This window comes from Haliotis cracherodii, unplaced genomic scaffold (genome assembly GCF_022045235.1).
Source record: "Haliotis cracherodii isolate W230 unplaced genomic scaffold, xgHalCrac1.p SCAF_2, whole genome shotgun sequence".
Lineage (NCBI taxonomy): Eukaryota > Metazoa > Mollusca > Gastropoda > Lepetellida > Haliotidae > Haliotis > Haliotis cracherodii.
Window position 1 is genome coordinate 31,050,855 of NW_027266275.1, and position 18,600 is coordinate 31,069,454.

Sequence of the window (18,600 nt, forward strand, 5' to 3'; positions counted from 1 at the left end):
TGCATGGACAGCGGGAGGTAGACACATGCATGGACACAGGGGGAAGACACATGCACGGACACAGGGAGATAGACCTAGATAGGACATAGGGGGTAGGTGTGAAATAAGTATGAACACTACCTTTTTAATGCAAATTGTGTGAGGGGAAGGTGCTTCAGGTAGGGCAGTACATGCTTACCCTTTCAGCCAACACCTGGTGTCCTCACTGACTTTCACTTATCCATTCAAATAAAGAATTTTGTTTCGGCGAATAGTCGAGACTGGGTATTCTCTGGCGTTGCTGTCATATATTTAATGAAACGCTGCTTATATGTAACATAAAACACATGCAATGTACATGTCTGAAACTAGGTCTTTTACATTTTACAAACTCTACGAAAAACGTTAGACAAGTGCAGAAAGTCATTCATGAAACAGTGAAAGGTCCAAGTCGAGAGGGCCGATGCATAACGTCACACAGTATGTAAACATATGTGTTCCAAGTATATATGATTAGTGGAAAACCAGTATCAACTTGAACTAAGTTAACTATATTTTATATCTTTCAAATACAATCTACTGGAGCCACCATCTTATACAGTTACGGCGACGCACAAATAGTAGTTCATACCAGATTTTAATGTATTCATCAGTTCCAAGAAAGACACGACAAATTGATTTAAATTCTGAAACAAATCTACTTGTAACCAGTCCATCGAATCTATGTAAATATATGTATGCATAACCCAATGCATCTATCTAATGCATACGCACTGTGTACTTGTGTTACTTATTGGGGGCACGGGAGGCCCACTCGTCAAAGGTGCCGCAATTCGCTGTGCAGAGTTGCGTCCATTGAGAACGCCAGAAACCTATGAGTGTGGGATCAAATCCCGGTTCGCCCCGATTATGTTTCTAGGTTTGTCAGCACCATACCTGTGCTCGTGGGTGTCACCGAAGATGTAAACGTCTAAGACCTGCATCACTTCGGGCTCTCCTCCCACTTTAAGCTGACACACGACGTGATATGACTGGAATACTGTTAAAAGCGGCGTTAAACCCAACTCACTCATTCACTCACTCACTCACTGACGATTCTCTTCATACCTTTTTTGCATTATTTTTTTTATCTTAGATTCGTAATTAAAACATTTCACTGTGGTCGACAGAGTCTTAAATTGAGAGAAAGTAACATAAAGAGAATTCGAAGTAATGTGACTTACTGTATCTTCAGACTTAGATATGTCATATATATCCCTTTTCACACGTCTTGTAAACAGCAATGTCCTCGTGCGTATGAGACATTAGTTTGGTTGGGTTCTCTATTAAGCTTAACGCATCCCACAAAACAATGTGCCACGTGCTCGTTTATCTATATTGTCATTGGTTGTGCATCAGTTGGAAACTACTTTTTTATTATGTGAAAATTAATTTAATGATCCATTTATAAAATAAAACACGCCAGGTTTTGAGCAGTGTGCTTCCTATTCATCCTGAGCAGCTGCCGTGATATATTAGTTGCCTGTCTCGCCATTGTATTCACTGGTTTAAAATGTTCGCTCGGCTAACCACTAATTAAAGTGAATCAGGGCACATTTATTCCGACTGCATCTTCCATTCGTACAGTGTCTCGTTATGACACCAAATATTATGTCGGATGAATGTGGTGGTGAGGTGAAATGGGGTTTAACGTCGCGGCCAAGATTATTGCACTTATATAGCGACGTGCATGCACATGTGTGTGTGTGTGTGTGTGTGTGTGTGTGTGTGTGGCTGCTTGTACTAGTCCGACTGATGCCGATTTATAGTGCTAGCACACTGAGATATCATAAAAAAAATTAATGCAAATAATAGTCTTATAAACTGTGGTTACCATGGTTACCATGTCTGACAGTTGGTGGATGGGGAGATATATAGTCCATCATTAACTATATTCAAGGACTTAACAATACGTAAGGACGGAAATGGAAATTCCATTTCAAGAATAGTATAATATGTTATTGAATATTGGCATGACATGCAGCACATGTTTGTATATCTAATTTGTGTACACGATGTCTGGTTGAATAGCTCAAGCAAACATTAGGTTAGAGAAGAACAAAGTAAACAATACCACTACTGTATGTTATATTCATTTCAATCTTGAATGATTACACATAATTTACCTCCTCTGATAACCTGTGTTGTGTTTACCCAGTGTCTTAGGAACAGACAGGTTGGGCCAGTTATAGGTAACATCTTCTAAGGATTTGGAAATACTTCCTTGTAGCTAAGTAGTACTGCTAAAGTGTTAAATCCGTTCAAGACATAAGACTTGACCTTTGCATCATAAATATTTGATAATTCGTTACTGACGCCTTGTGTTTAGCTGTAAATCATAGCAGCAAAATTCGTCAGGCTGCTCTCGGAGTGTAGCCATTGTTTATTAGTACTTTTGGAAGAAAATCAATATTTATATGTGGAAAGATTTAGGATTATTGAGTGAGTGAGTGAGTTAGTGACTTGGGTTTAATGCCGCTTTCAACAGAATTCCAGTAATATCACGGCGAGTATGCTTACCGTGGAAGGAAAGCCCGAAGTGATGCAGGTCAGACGTTTGCCATTTTGGCGAAACCCACGAGCACGGGTATGATGTATGAACCGGGATTCGAACCTGCAATCATAGTTTTCTGGAGTGCCCAATGGAAGCAACTCTCAACAGCGAATTGCGTCGCCTAGGACGAATGGGCTGCTCATGGCCCCAGTAATCCTAGGGACGTATTGCATTTTTTATATACATATATATGTGGAAAATGAGAAAACTTCTCACAACTACTAACCGATTGGCAAAGCTTTCGCGGCACGATTTGCTGAATTACCACAGTATGCTGTAGGAATTACTGTGTTAATATTGCAGAATAACCGCTATACAGTCGATTGATGAATTACTGCGGTAAGACTGCGGAATTACGACGGTACGATAACGGAATTACCACAATCCGATATCAAGAATTACCGCAGAACAATACGATTTCCGATGTACGATTGCCTTATTACCGCAGTACAATATTGAATTACCGAGGTACGATTTCCGTATTACCGCAGTACGATATTGAATTACCGAAGTATGATTGCCGTCTTACCGCAGTGCGATTTTGAATTACAGCGGTATGTTTGCGGATTCATCGCATCTCACCGATTTTGTTCTGGCGAAACACGCGTGGAAACTCTTTAGGAAAGAGGTAAGTTAATGTGAGCAATACTGTGATGAATCTGCATGTCACTTGTGATCTCAAGATCTTTTTGAACAAGTTGTGAAAATATTCCGGTACGATGTATCTTGGGAGGGTTGGTTGGTTGGTTGTTTAACGCCGCACTCAGCAATATTCCAGCTTTATGACGGCGGTCTGTAAATAATCGAGTCTGGACAAAACATTCCAGTGATTAATATTATGAGCATCGGCCCACGCAATTGGGATACCATGACATGCATCAACCAAGTCAGCGAGCCTGACCACCAAATCCCGTTAGTCGCCCCTTAAGCTTAAGCTTACGACAAGCATAGTCGCCTTTTACGGCAAGGATGGGTTGCTGAAGACCTATTCTACCCCGGATCTTCACGGGTTCTTGAGAGGGTAATTGTGGTGATCACATTGTGTTCAATATAGACACATGTTTTGTTATAGCCTCAGGGGAATTGATTTAACTATTTGAATGAGTGAATCAGTAAGATAAGTTTGGTTTCAAGCCTCTTTGAACGATACATGTATTTCAGTGATATCAAAGCTATATGGGGAGGAATGCCCAAAGTGATGCTGGTCTTTCATGAAAATTACCACTTCGAAGAAATCCCAGAGCACTGTTATCATACTGACAATCTTAGAAACGTCAGCAGGGCGAATCTCCGATTTGAGCCCACAACCATACGTTTCTGTCCTAAGGGACGCAACTCCGCACCTTCTAAGGGTGGAAATTCATCGAGTTGAGACATCTATTGCTGCCACGGAGGAAAACTATATGCCACTTTTGAAAATATCAAATATCATCACTCCACTCGATGAGATATACAGCGTAGTTGTCAAACCCTCGTTTAATATCCTTTATTCCTCCCCGATTGTTATAGCTGAAGATTGATGTGTGCGACGTCGAACATCAAGCAAATACTTATTCGTCACTGCACCTTTAAATATGCATCGTCGATCAACCATTGACGTCATATGTTGGCTTCACTATCCAAGCAGTATTAATTATTTAAAAGGCTGGAAATTAATATTCTGTATCCGCTCGATATCCTGTGCTAAACATATTACTAATGTGCATGCTTTATCACACTCCACATAATCTTTCTAATACAAGGGCACCTCTGTGGTCTAGTGGACAGAGTGTCTGCCCGGGGAGTGGAAGGTCAGATCCCAGGCCGCGTCAAACCAAAACAAAATATGTACTCGTTGTTACTCTACCCCAATGGCATAAAACATAGACTGGTCGTACATTGTGTCTACGTGGGGTATCCGTGATGAACTGCGGCGTGCTATCTCGGTGGGACACACACACACACACACACACACACACACGCACGCACGCACTCACACATACACTCACACACACACTCACACTCACTCTCACTCTCACTCACACTCACACACACACAAAAACAAACACACTCACACTCACTCACTCACACTCACACTAACACACACACACACACACACACACACACACACTCACACACTCAAAATATGTTACTCGTTGTTACTCTACCCCAATGGCATAAAACATAGACTGGTCGTATATTGTGTCTACGTGGGGTATCCGTGTTGAACTGTGGCGTGCTATCTCGGTGGGACACACACACACACACACACTCACACTCACACACACACACACACTCACACTCACACACAAACACTCACACACACTCTCACACACACACACTCACACTCACTCTCACACACACTCACTCACACACTCACACACACACACACACACACACACACATCTTAAACCCTATTTTACCTCACCTGTCTGGAACATTCACACACACAAAAACAAACACACTCACACTCACTCACTCACACTCACACTAACACACACACACACACACACACACTCACACTCACACACTCAAAATATGTTACTCGTTGTTACTCTACCCCAATGGCATAAAACATAGACTGGTCGTATATTGTGTCTACGTGGGGTATCCGTGTTGAACTGTGGCGTGCTATCTCGGTGGGACACAAACGCACACACACACACACACACACACACACACACACACACACACACACACACACACACTCACACACACACTCACACACACACACAAACACACACACACTCACACTCACACTCACACTCACACACAAACACTCACACACACTCACACACACACTCACACTCACTCACTCACTCTCACACACACTCACTCACACACTCACTCACACACACACACACACACACACACACACACACACACACACATCTTAAACCCTATTTTACCTCACCTGTCTGGAACATTCATGATATCAATGTGGGTGTTATGGCTTCTGACACAAGTTTCGTAAAATCAGTAAGTTCCCATACCATGTCGGGGTCGGATTGTATTCAGGGAGTCAGCATCCTTAAGAGGCTGTACATAATATTGAAATCTGCGCCCCTCATGGTTTATTCTCCCTTCAGTGTATTATTGTACGATAACCAGTTCACAACCGTCGAATATTTCTTAAATGCAGCTCCTTACGGGAATATTCTGATACTGAGCTTGTAACATGGATATTCTGATATACAGTTCTCTCCAGGGATATTCTGATATACAACATCACAGGGATATTCTGATATACAGATCCATGCAGGGATATTCTGATATACAGATCCATGCAGGGATATGTTGTTATACAGCTCTCTTCGTGGATATTCTTTATATATAAAGCTCCCGGATATGTAATCTTCGATTAATGAGCTAAATTATCTGGAATAAAAAAATATTGATATTGATTTCGTACCTCTATCTTAACCTTCTTGTGGACACACGTTGTATGGGAAAGGTAGAGTGTCCGTTTTTTCCGGCAATATAAAACACATATAACCCCAAATTATTAATTGTATATTACCGAAGTAAGGCCACCATACTGGGAATTGTGTGTACTTATACCTCTGCTACCTGCATGGTACCTATGACTTCAGTCGTTACGTTTAAACGTCTGGCATGCATAAAAATACTTTGAATCACACTCTTTGTTCATCAAAAACTATCAGTTAATTTAATTACTTAAAAAACAAGAAGTAACTTATATTAGAGAACTTATCTTTAAAAGATCTTTTATAGATGAAACTTTGAAGTAGTTATCCCTTGTTAGGAAAAATCTATGCTGTCAAGCAAGACATGTTCGACTGTAATTCTTCCATCACAAAGGATGAGGATTCTCACATGTCAATAAATTACATCTACTATGTAATATTATACGTTATAGCAGTACCACGAGGTGCACATTGGGTTTTATGCCTCCCGTGTTAGGTTTTATACCGTGAGCCGTTATTTCAGTTATTTTCTCGACATTTCGAGTTCGTTCTCTTTACTTCGATTATTTCCGCGTTATTTCAATTATTTTGATACATACATGGATACCCCACTAAGGATCAGTATACTGACCCCGAGCCGACCACTCCTTGTGATAGCCCCTTAATGCCAAGCTCCAGACAGGATACCATCTTTTCACGTCTTTTGGTATGACGTGGTGGGGAATCGAACCAAACTTCTTTCGCTCTCCGGGCAGACGCTTTATCCACAAAACCACGGAGGCGGTCGCATATCTTTGGACACGTGCGTAAATGTACTGAAGTATATTTGTCATGCGAACTATTTTTCATATCCTGGATCAAATATATGCAGGATCGAGAGAGTTTTACAAAGTGTGATTGCTCATGACCGAGTACATTTTCGCGTAGACATATGGGCATATGTTTAAATTTGACGCAAACGATGGTAAGGTGACCTGGATAATCCCACTAAGTTATGCCATGCTTCGGTCATTATTAACGGTGTTTCCTTTACAAAGATCTTGTTCTTGGCAACCATAAGGGGGGGGGGGGGGGGGGGGGGGAATCAAGTTGACCAGTGGAATGACAGCGGCACAACTTTAAAATACAGTAAACTACGGTTATAACGAACACGCTTATAACGAACTGACGGATATAACGAACTTACTTTTTTGGTCCCGACTATTAGCTGTAGTTAAGCTGTATATATGCTTATAACGAACTTCGGTTATAACGAACTAAAATTAGTAGTCCCTTTGAGTTCGTTATAACCGTACTTTACTGTAATTGACGGGAAACTGAGGTACGTAGTAGGACTGAGTACTTGTTTCACAGAGCCATCCAGCCAAGATTTCACAAACATAAAATAAAATTTAATATATATTTTTAAACAATTACAAAGTAGAAACAACTCAAATAACATATTTCTTTCATTCTTTATTCATCGCGCCATTCTCTCCTGCTTTTTTTCTAACACTTTTATTTTCGCGACCTATTTCGACCTATTGACGGATTTTTACCCCATGTGGTTCAAGCAGAGAAAGTCAAGTTTGACGATAACAATTTAAATTTGCTTGTATTGGCGGCAGTTTATACCCAGAAATGTCGCGTTAGAGGAGCCCAGTGGACCACGTGTTAGCTTGTCACACGGAAGACCCAGGTTTGATTCACCACATGTCTACACTCATCACAACTCTAGGATACCGTATTCGACGTAATAAGCGCCCAGGACGCTCTCAAAATTACAAATAGGGGGCTCTTATTAGAAAATATTATTTTGGTGAAAAAAACAGAGTTGAAAGATAAATTTCGTGGTTTATGCTGACAGCCTGAAATGTTCATATACGACAGATGTGTTTTTCCAGAATTTATTTGCCCCTGATTAAGGGTGCATATAACACACGAGTGCGTATTATACATGAATAAATAAGTCTTGTGTACATAGATCAATCGGAAGGGGTGCCAAATGGAATTGTTCACTAGCCAATATATTAGCAAATATCGCCGTGGGCGCTTATTAGAGCGGGGCGCTTATAACGTCGAATACGGTAATATTTCCTGAATAGATGACTTTGCAAGATTTTCAGTTGAGGCACTGGGCTATTGTATTCATCAAGTCATCGTCATAATAACCCAATGTAGTTCGTTACAAATGTTATATATAACTTTATATAAAGTTTTCGGATGCTTTACAAATATTTGTAATTTAATCAGAAGAACAACTGTAAAACATCTAACTCATTTAATCAAAGACGACTTTATCTTATAAACAGGTTATCATCGGAATATTTACCATGTCTGTGTGACGTCACACCCCTTGGTTTAGAGCAAGTAATCGTCGGAAAACGTATGATGTCCGCCGGAAAACCTATGATCAGACGATCACACGATGGGTGCTCATGTGAGTGCGATTGCGTTTACACGTGTGAGCGCGTGCGTGCGTGAATGTGCGTATCTGTTTTTGCTTGTGTATTGTGTATTCCTCGGGGATGTGGACCTACGGTCGCGCTATACTCATGTATCAGTTATAGTCCGACCCGTACCCATGTAAAACCCTTGTACACAGATAGTTATAACACGTAATCGTGTTTGCCAAATGTCAGGCCTTCATAATACCGAACACCTATGAACACTTTCACGTATAATAAATTATAAATTCGTTTGGTACACGAATACCTGTAATTTAATTTTCTGTTATACAAAGTACGGACATGGACTAGAGAAACAATATCTTCACATTTGTTTGATCCGAAAGCACAAAAAATCATAGTCAGTATCGATTACCGCATTCTGTTGCACACTTTTACTGTCTGCTCTGTCGAAACTCATTTAAAGGTACTTCCCCGTGTCCCACTAACGCCTCTCCCCGTCCAATGAACCAAATGGGATGTATTACTTCCCTGTGACCCCCGGAGCAGGCTATCCAATCAAATTGCCGCCTTAACATCATGAAGTCACGCCATTACGCTACATGTTATGAACAATATAACAGGGTACCCGTCACTAAAATCGACACGAGGAAAAATTAACATCTGATAACACGATCGCATTCTATTTTTACTTCCACTTATGTTACAAAATATCATTTTTTAGGAGAATATCTCAGAATAATAGTTTTTGGTTTTGCAGGATTTAGTTGTATTTGTCTCCGTTTACATGTGGATTTCACTGTGAAATCATCAGGTTCCTATGTATGTCGTCAAACATCATCAAAACAAACTGGTGGTACATTGTTTCCTGGAATAGTCAACACCCGCATGTAGGGTTCATTCCGATATACCCTTATATCCACATATTAACAATTAGGACTCATGTACCTGTACAGTCAGACACCTGGGTGTCATCCAAGTTTACCCTTGTCTACACAGTTGGACATTCAAGTGTCTCTCGCATATGTACCTTTGTCTGTAGTCAGAATCTCGCGTCTCGTTCTTATGTATACCTTTGTCTTCTACCTCAGAGTGTGTGTGTGTGTGTGTGTGTGTGTGTGTGTGTGTGTGTATATATATATATATATATATACTTACGAATGGACTATTATCACTAGCTATGATGTCATATGCTTTATGACGTCAAAAGCATAACGTTGGCTGTCGCGTAGGGCTACGTTTTACTTCTCCCTCTATTGTCACTATTACATCATATTAGGCATTATCACGCCACAAATACTACTGTTATGCGTCGGCTAGGACTACAATATAAGTTAAAGTTTTCATTACACTTTTATATATATTCTAAATAACGGTCCGTGGTAACGTGGTACGAGTTGAAAGAGCTAGCCAATAAAGACTGCGTTCAATCTTACTCCACTTATTGAATTATTAGTATATTCTCTCACACACACACACACACGCACAAACACACTCTCTCTCTCTCTCTCTCTCTCTCTCTCTCTCTCTCTCTCTCTCTCTCTCTCTCTCTCTCTCTCTCTCTCTCTCTCTCTCTCTCTCTCTCTCTCTCTCTCAAGCCATAAACTACAACAACTATTTTGTACCCCTAAAGTCTCAGGACTGAGAAACCTCAGCAGATTTATCTATTGTATACTTAAAGGATTCTCATGTGTACTCTCATACTCATGCGAATGCCTCTGTCCTTCAAATGACTTTCTTCTATTTAAGTCCTTGTACCACCGTCAGTGTTTTTTATGGAAATAAACAATGTCAAATGTGTACCATCCTGATGAAACCCACGAGCGCGAGTCCAGTGCCCACAAACCAAGGCTCACAGTCAGGACGAATAAGGAATTCAGATCCGCGATCTTTGAATCCTCGCACGTCTAAGGGAGGCAACTCTGAAGAGCAAATAACGGTGCCGTAGACCAATATGTTCCTTAATCACACAGTAGCAATTGGAAACATTCCCTCTCTTCTTTCATGCAGGGATGATGTGCTCCAAAATCCCCATCGAATGAATACTAGCACAGAAATAGAAAATCACGTCATGCTGTAAGTAGGTTGTGCTAGTTTGTCCATTGTACACACACACGAGGAAGTAAAAAAACAGAAACCCCCGATAACGGCTCTTCCTGGTTGCAGCGCTCACAATCACATAAAGAGTGACTGTTTGAGGAGATCACTTTTGCGACGCTGGCAAGTGCTTGGAGTGGATGTCTGGTGTCATCATGGCGGCTTTCAGTAAGTCCTCGCTTCCTTTTCATGATAATACGATGTGATTCGATGTATCCAGTGAACTAATTATGTACCGTTGGTAACGAGTGATCCGTTATTTTACAAATTGTCACACAGAAATGTATAATGTAACAGAAGTTTACTGAACAATCCCAGGGGCGGAAACAGCTTTTCCGAAAACAGTGGGTGCAGATTTTCATTTTTAAAAATTATAAAATCTTTGTTCGCGCCTTCGACGCCTTTGCTCCTTCTCGCATTAACGCGCCCCGCTTTCACGCTTTAGGAACCGATATAGGGTTCCACGGAGGACGAAGGGAGGAGGGATGTTCCCACTTGAAAAGGAAGTTTTTATTAGTCAGTTGTAGGAATATACGACCCGAGTACAATATTACAAACATCTCTTTCCTTACACTGTACCGAGATCGTATACTTCACAAACTGACCAATAACAAGTTCATATGAGTTAGTGAGTGAGTTGGGTTTAACGCCGCTTTTAACATTATTTCAGTTATATTACGGCGTGTCAGATTAATGTGGGAGGAAAGCCCGAAGTGATGCAGGTTTAAGGCGTTTAGTACTTCGGCGAAACCCACGAGTACAGGTATGGTGCTGACAAACCTAGAAACAAAATCGGGGCGAACCGGGATTCGAACCCACAATCATAGGTTTCTGGCGTGCCAGAGGGACGCAACTCTGCACAGCGAATCGCGGCGCCGTAGACGACTGGGCCACCCATGTCCCACACAAGTTCATGTGTTGAATGCAGGTGATAAGTGGATACCATGAAGCCATACAGATTCAAACCACAAAGACATTATTTGAGATATCAGCAATCGAAAATATTCAAGTTTGCTTCCTGAATGAAGTATATATAACTTTCCAACGTATCTGATCAAAGCCTTTTTTTAATACGATTAATACCCTTAACCACGGCATAAGATTATACATGAACAGATTTAATTTATTATTAATCACAATTTTGTTTTGAATGCCATAATGAACCAAACCAAGGAATACATGTATGTGGTTGGCATATATACCTTTTGATACCTATGGATCGTTATCTCTGATATTACTCAGGTGGGCTTTGTGTGTTGGAGATTTTGCCAGATGTATCGCTATTTGTTCCATCCTGTTCCATACAAGACAAAGGACCGTTGAACATGGGTTGGTTGGTTGGTTGGTTGTTTAACGCCGCACTCAGCAATATTCCAGCTATATGACGGCGGTCTGTAAATAATCGAGTCTGGACAAGACAATCTAGTGATTCATATTATGAGCATCGATCCACGCAATTCGGATCGATGACATGCATCAACTAAGTAAGCGAGCCTCATCACCCGATCCCGTTAGTCGCCTCTTAAAGCTTACGACAAGCATAGTCACCTCTTACGGCAAGCATGTTTTGCTGAAGACTTATTCTACCCCGGATCTTCACGGGTCTTGAACATTGGAATACACTTCAAACTTCATTTATATATGGGTGTAGTTTCGTTCCTGATGGCTTTGTGGTATCTCAATATAGGAATAATAAAACAAGTCACACTTGGCTGCTCTCACGTGTGTGCAGGTTCGCATAATGATAACCCCATGATGACGCAGCTTAACCAATACAGAGATGCACCCATGTTCAATACGAATAGTCACGAGTTGAACGGGTTTCACGATTTTTATGTGCAGAAAACCTACAGTTTATTCTGATATGACGGCCAGTGTTTGCATGTAAACCACTATTCCGACGTACCCCTTTTTTATCCCCAATTACGTAATTTTGAACATGTTAAACCAAAGTCAAATTATAACTTGTTTGAATAAAACAAATTACTTTTAATTTACTAGTTTATTTTTTGTGCGCCCCGACCCACTTACGGAATCTCACTACTTTTAGCATGGTTTCAATCAATCAAACGCCAGTCTTGACTGGACGGATGTGAGCTAAACATTTCTACGATGACAATGACAAAGTCCAAGGCCTTTGTGTAGATTCCAGATAAAACTGTTTGAATAATGATCGTATTCCTCAAAGACTTAAGATAGCTTTCCAACCGGCCCACTTGCACAAAGTATCTTATCGCTGAGATGATCGTAACTCCCATACTATAACATGGGCTTACGATAGTCGTAGCGCAAAGATCGCTTTGTGCAAGTGGACATTGTCCATCAACAGCTCTGCTATCTCTGCATCAATCAGCTCTCTAAACAGGAGCACGCCATCTACAGCCCGTGATCACTTCAGTGTAGTTAATTCGGAAATAAATGCACTGGAAACAGGGGTACGACATCTACGTATACAGTTCATGAACACTTCAAGGTGAAAGTTTATTAGGAAATAATTGCCCTGGAAACAGGGGTACGACATCTACGTATACAGCTCATGATCACTCCAAGGTACTAGTTTATTAGGAAATAAATGCACTAGAACCAGGGATACGACAACTACGTATATAGCTCATGATCACTTGAAGGTACAAGTTTATTAGGAAATAAATGCACTAGAACCGGGGGTATGACATCTACGTATACAGCTCATGATCACTTCAAGGTACTAGTTTATTAGGAAATAAATGCACTAGAACCGGGGGTATGACATCTACGTATACAGCTCATGATCACTTCAAGGTACTAGTTTATTAGGAAATAAATGCACTAGAACCGGGGGTATGACATCTACGTATACAGTTCATGATCACTTCAAGGTACTAGTTTATTAGGAAATAAATGCACTAGAACTAGGGGTATGACATCTACGTATACAGCTCATGATCACTTCAAGGTACTAGTTTAATAGGAAATAAATGCACTAGAACCGGGGGTATGACATCTACGTATACAGTTCATGATCACTTGAAGGTACAAGTTTATTAGGAAATAAATGCACTAGAACCGGGGGTATGACATCTACGTATACAGCTCATGATCACTTCAAGGTACTAGTTTATTAGGAAATAAATGCACTAGAACTAGGGGTATGACATCTACGTATACAGCTCATGATCACTTCAAGGTACTAGTTTATTAGGAAATAAATGCACTAGAACCGGGGGCATGACATCTACGTATACAGCTCATGATCACTTCAAGGTACTAGTTTATTAGGAGATAAATGCACCAGAACAAGGGGTACGACATCTACGTATACAGTTCACGATCACTTCAAGGTACTAGTTTATTAGGAAATAAATGCACTAGAACCGGGGGTATGACATCTACGTATACAGCTCATGATCACTTCAAGGTACTAGTTTATTAGGAGATAAATGCACTAGAACCGGGGGTATGACATCTACGTATACAGCTCATGATCACTTCAAGGTACTAGTTTATTAGGAAATAAATGTACTGGAAACAGGGGGTATGGCATCTACGTATACAGTTCACGATCACTTCAGGGTACTAGGAGGAAATAAATGCACTAGCTAGAAACAGGGGTGACGTGGTTGTGTTAAGCATTGTACATCCCCATTCAGGAAAAGCATATTACATCATAACATCCATAAGTATGCTGCAGTAAGGGAGTTCGTCAAGGATGTGTCCTTAGTCCCATTTTGTTTGCCTTGTTCATAAATGATCTTGCCATAGATATTGAATCCAGTTGCGCACATGGTATCCAATTTCATCCAGATGTAGTTCAATTGTTTTTATTACTTTTCGCAGATGATGTCATTCTCATAGCAGATACTGTTTATGGTCTCCAGAAAAGAATCAATGTGTTAGAATGTTATTGTAAAGATTATTCATTAACAGTCAATATTGATAAAACTAAAGTAGTAGTTTTTAAAAATGGGAGTGTTCTTTCAAAATATGAAAAATGGGTTTACGATGGAAAATTGTTGGAATGTGTAACTACATATAAATACCTTGGTGTATTATTTTTTCGAAATCTATCTTGGAGTGCACATATATCTAATGTTGTTAATCAAGCTAAAAAGGTTTTGTTTAAGCTTTTGAAGTCCCTACAGCTAATTAAACCTACTCCTATGAATATTTTCTTTAAAATTTTTGATGCTAAAGTTGTGCCAGTACTTCTTTACGGTGCAGAAGTTTGGGGTTTATCTTTATCGTTTTGCGAGGAGATTGAAGTTGTTCATACACTTGCTTGTAAACGTATTTTAGGAGTTAAGTCAGCAACTTCCAATCATGTTGTGCGTGGAGAGTGTGGGAGATACCCTTTGTATATCTATGCTTTCAAAAGATGCTTGAATTATTGGTGTAAGATTTTAAAGATGCCCGATTCGCGTTATCCACGAAAAAGTTACAATATGCTTGTGCAGCAGGCCATAGCAGGTAAGACTAATTGGGCCTCTAGAGTTAAATTACTTTTGTACGCCTATGGCTTTGGCTACGTATGGGAAAATCAGCATCTTGTTATTTCTATTTCATTTATTGATGAGTTCATACAAAGATTAAAATGCTCTTATGAACAAGATTGGCATTTTGCTTTGACCAATAGCCCCAAGTATTCATCATATCTTTGTTATAAATTTAGGTTTAGCAGGGAATTTTATTTATCGTCTATTACAATCAATAAGTTTCGCATTGCGCTGGCACGTTTTAGAGCTAGCTCCCACTCGCTCCACATAGAAACCGGGAGATATTTTGGTATCCCAAGACAGCGAAGGTTATGTATGGTTTGTAAAACAGGCTATGTTGAGTCTGAATACCATTTTGTATTGGTTTGTGAAAAATATTATGCTCTCCGAGTGACATATATTCCTCAAAAATATTATGTAAATCCATCAATAGAACAATTTTACATACTTATGTCGTCTCTGCATCAGTCAACAATTAGAAGTCTGGCTTGTTATATTTACCACGCTTTTAAGTTAAGGAATTCATTTTTGCAGAAGTAATATTCTTTATCTATGAATGCCTTGCTGTTGTGTATTTAGGTGTACACAGTTGTATTTTTATACATGTCTGGTGAACCGAATTGTACTATGGGCCGCTGGCCCACTCATGTACTGAATAAACAGAAGTATGATTGCTCGTCAGACAATAGTTTCTTTGGCTCACATTATTTGAGCATACCAGATTGATGTGTTTGAATGGGTATAAATTATGATAATTATTGTTTTAGTTATATTGTAATTCATCGATCGCTTTATATCGCAACCGAGCTGCAAGCAACTAAAACTTTTACTATTGAACCCTAATTCCAACATTACAGTTTTCCAAAATGTATTTCCATATGTGCTCCTCAAATGAAGTTAAGGACCATCAGATTCTTTCATTACTTCTATAGGGAATCTGTCATGACATGCCTTGTGCTAGTGAACCCATTTTACAACACACACACACACACACACACACACACGCACGCACGCACGCACGCACGCACACACACACACACCTTTCGTTCATAGGGGACAGATAACTTAATAAATAATTATAGTAAGTAATTCCATAAGCAATATAAACTCATTACTCCGGACCACGTCAGTCCTGAATTTCTGCTTTCCGTGCGAATTATTAATTGGTAACGTCAATGATCATCTTTAATAACCTTAATTTCAGATACCATCCATGCTGCCATTATCTGCGGAATTTTCGTTCTCTCAGAGAACCAGAATGTCAAGGCCACGGGAAGTGACATCAGCAATGTTGACCGGCCAAGATGTAATGTCAGTCATGACAACAAATTAGTCAACTGCAGCTCTCTACATCTAACGTCTCTGTCAAACGTTACAATTCCAGATGGAGTCAACATTCTTCTCCTCGACCACAACAATTTATCATGCATAAACAACTTTGAATTTGCAAAATTTCCTAATTTGACGCATCTTGACCTGTCCTACAATGTCGTAAACTCCATCGAGGAAGATGGTTTTGAAAACATGAGCAGTTTGAGATTCCTTAATTTATCCCACAGTATTATCGAGCCATCTGTATTAACGAGAAATTCGTTCAGAGGGTTACACAACCTTAAAACGCTCTGGCTGAGTAACAACAGTATGACTGAATACCCCGACGAAGCTCTGAGCCGGCTTACATCCTTGGAAACTCTCTTCATCAATGGCGTTCCAGATGGGGAATTTGGACCGGGCTTCAGGAACCTTACAAAACTAACTCATCTTACCGTCTCTGGGAAAATCGGATTTTGTAACCAAACAACACTGTCAGCATTTACATTTAATAACACTGTTTTCTTGGAATATTTGGATGTATCAAAATGTTTAATTTTACATATTGAAAATGAGACCTTTTCGCAACTGAGGAAACTGAGAACGCTTGATATATCTGGTAATTTTAGACTCACATTTCAATCATTTGGCATCGGAACGTATGGACTGCAGTTCACGAACATCACAACCCTGAAAGCCAATCACATCGTGTTAAGGCATACTAGTTGTGTAGTAATTCGCAAGGCACATGTTGTTCACCTCTTCAACACCTCCCTAGAAAATCTGTACATAGATGATAACGAAATTGTAGATGTTGAGATGAAGGCGCTGGAGCATTTGCCCAAGACTCTACGATTCGTATCGGCCCAGAGGAATAAATTCAGCTACGGACAATATCTACGTGACTTAGCTTCTCTCACGGGACTCGAGGAAATTTGGTTAAGTGGACAACCATACCCCATTAATGTTCCAAACGATGACACTGTCGATGACCAAACGTGTGCCCAGTCTGGGACACCGTATTGTTTCCATGATGAGATAGACGAACGTGATGTTCTGGAAAGTGAACTTCAATCTCGCAGTGTCTGGTACGAATCAGAGACAGTTAGTGATCGTTTTTCACCTCTTTTCAACTTATCACTCCCACCAAATCTGAAGACGATAGTGTCGAACTTCACACAAATGGCGTTCCAGATCGGGAAAATACGCTTTGAAGCATCAAATCTATCCTATCTTGATTTGTCCAGTAATCTTGTCATCTTTGACAATGGATATATAAGAGGGCTGGATAATGTTACATACATAGATCTATCCAATAATCTAGCCAGGAAAATGTCTCCTACATTACTCGCAAACTCCTTGAACCTTCGCACCTTGAACATGTCGTATAATTTCTTTGGTTGGCAGATACAGAGAGATAAAAAGGGTGAAATATTCAAAAACCTGACTCAACTTACAGAGTTGGTTATTTCCAATAATGATTTGAAAGGGCTGAGAGGTGATGTATTACGCGATCTGTATTCCTTACAAATTTTAAACGTGTCAAATAACGGAATGTACAACTTTAACGCCAAAATCAACCACTTGATTCATCTACAGGTCATAGACTGTTCACACAACCAAATATCGTGGTTGTCACGAAAAGTCATGGATGATATCAAGGAAATTAAATCGAAGGTTCCAAACTTAACATTACATCTTCAAGGTAATCCATTATCATGTTCCTGCAATCAGCTGCCGTTTCTCAAATGGCTGCTAACTTCGGGGATCACACCTGATAATATGAATGGCTACTATTGTCTACTGCCTATTGCCAACACGAGCAGAAGATACATCCTGAACAAGGCGGACTTTGCGAAACTGATAGATGAGAAAACTGCAGAGTGTCAAAACAACTTCGGACTCGCTCTAGGATGTGCATCCGTCTTCGTCGCAGTTATTGCACTGATGGTTTCTGCAATCGTCTATCGGTACAGATGGAAGTTAAGGTATCTGTATTACGCTGCAAGGTTACGTTACATGACGGACAACGACGCTGAAGAAGAGCAAGATCAGTTCGCATTCGACGCCTTTGTCTCCTACGCTGATGAAGACCGAGGGTTTGTCATTAATGACATGAGAGCGCATTTGGAACACGATGCCAGTATGACTCTCAACATCCACCACCGTGACTTCATGCCAGGCGAGCCTATTGCTTCAAACATCGTCGGCGCTATCAAGAAGAGCAGGAAGACTCTGGTGGTTCTGTCCCAGAACTTTCTCAACAGTTACTGGTGCACCTACGAACTGCGTATGGCCCAGATGGAGAGCATCAGTAGTGGGAGGGACATCATCATCATCATCATGTATGAGTC

At 40.3% G+C, this 18,600-nt stretch overlaps 3 protein-coding genes across 3 annotated transcripts in view; 2 read left to right on the forward strand and 1 right to left on the reverse strand.

The window, feature by feature from the left end:
• LOC139467974 (uncharacterized) overlaps positions 1-1,257 on the reverse strand; it is a 116,301-nt gene extending 115,044 nt beyond the window's left edge. Inside the window, exon 1 of the mRNA XM_071249596.1 lies at positions 1,203-1,257. The gene's annotated coding sequence lies outside the window, so the exon portion shown is untranslated. The remainder of the gene's footprint in view (positions 1-1,202) is intronic.
• A 9,311-nt stretch (positions 1,258-10,568) lies between these two features.
• The window catches only part of LOC139468991 (toll-like receptor 4), an 8,470-nt gene continuing 438 nt past the window's right edge, over positions 10,569-18,600 (forward strand). Inside the window, exons 1-2 of the mRNA XM_071251128.1 lie at positions 10,569-10,631; positions 16,140-18,600. The exon at positions 16,140-18,600 is cut by the window's right edge and continues 438 nt beyond it. Coding sequence (XP_071107229.1) covers positions 10,604-10,631; positions 16,140-18,600 — 2,489 coding nt within the window. The 5' untranslated portion in view covers positions 10,569-10,603. The remainder of the gene's footprint in view (positions 10,632-16,139) is intronic.
• LOC139468902 (uncharacterized) lies at positions 13,729-15,560 on the forward strand. The gene is made up of 2 exons (XM_071251034.1): positions 13,729-13,745; positions 14,134-15,560. The coding sequence occupies exons 1-2, from the start codon at positions 13,729-13,731 to the stop codon at positions 15,473-15,475; spliced, it is 1,359 nt and encodes a 452-aa protein (XP_071107135.1). The 3' UTR covers positions 15,476-15,560.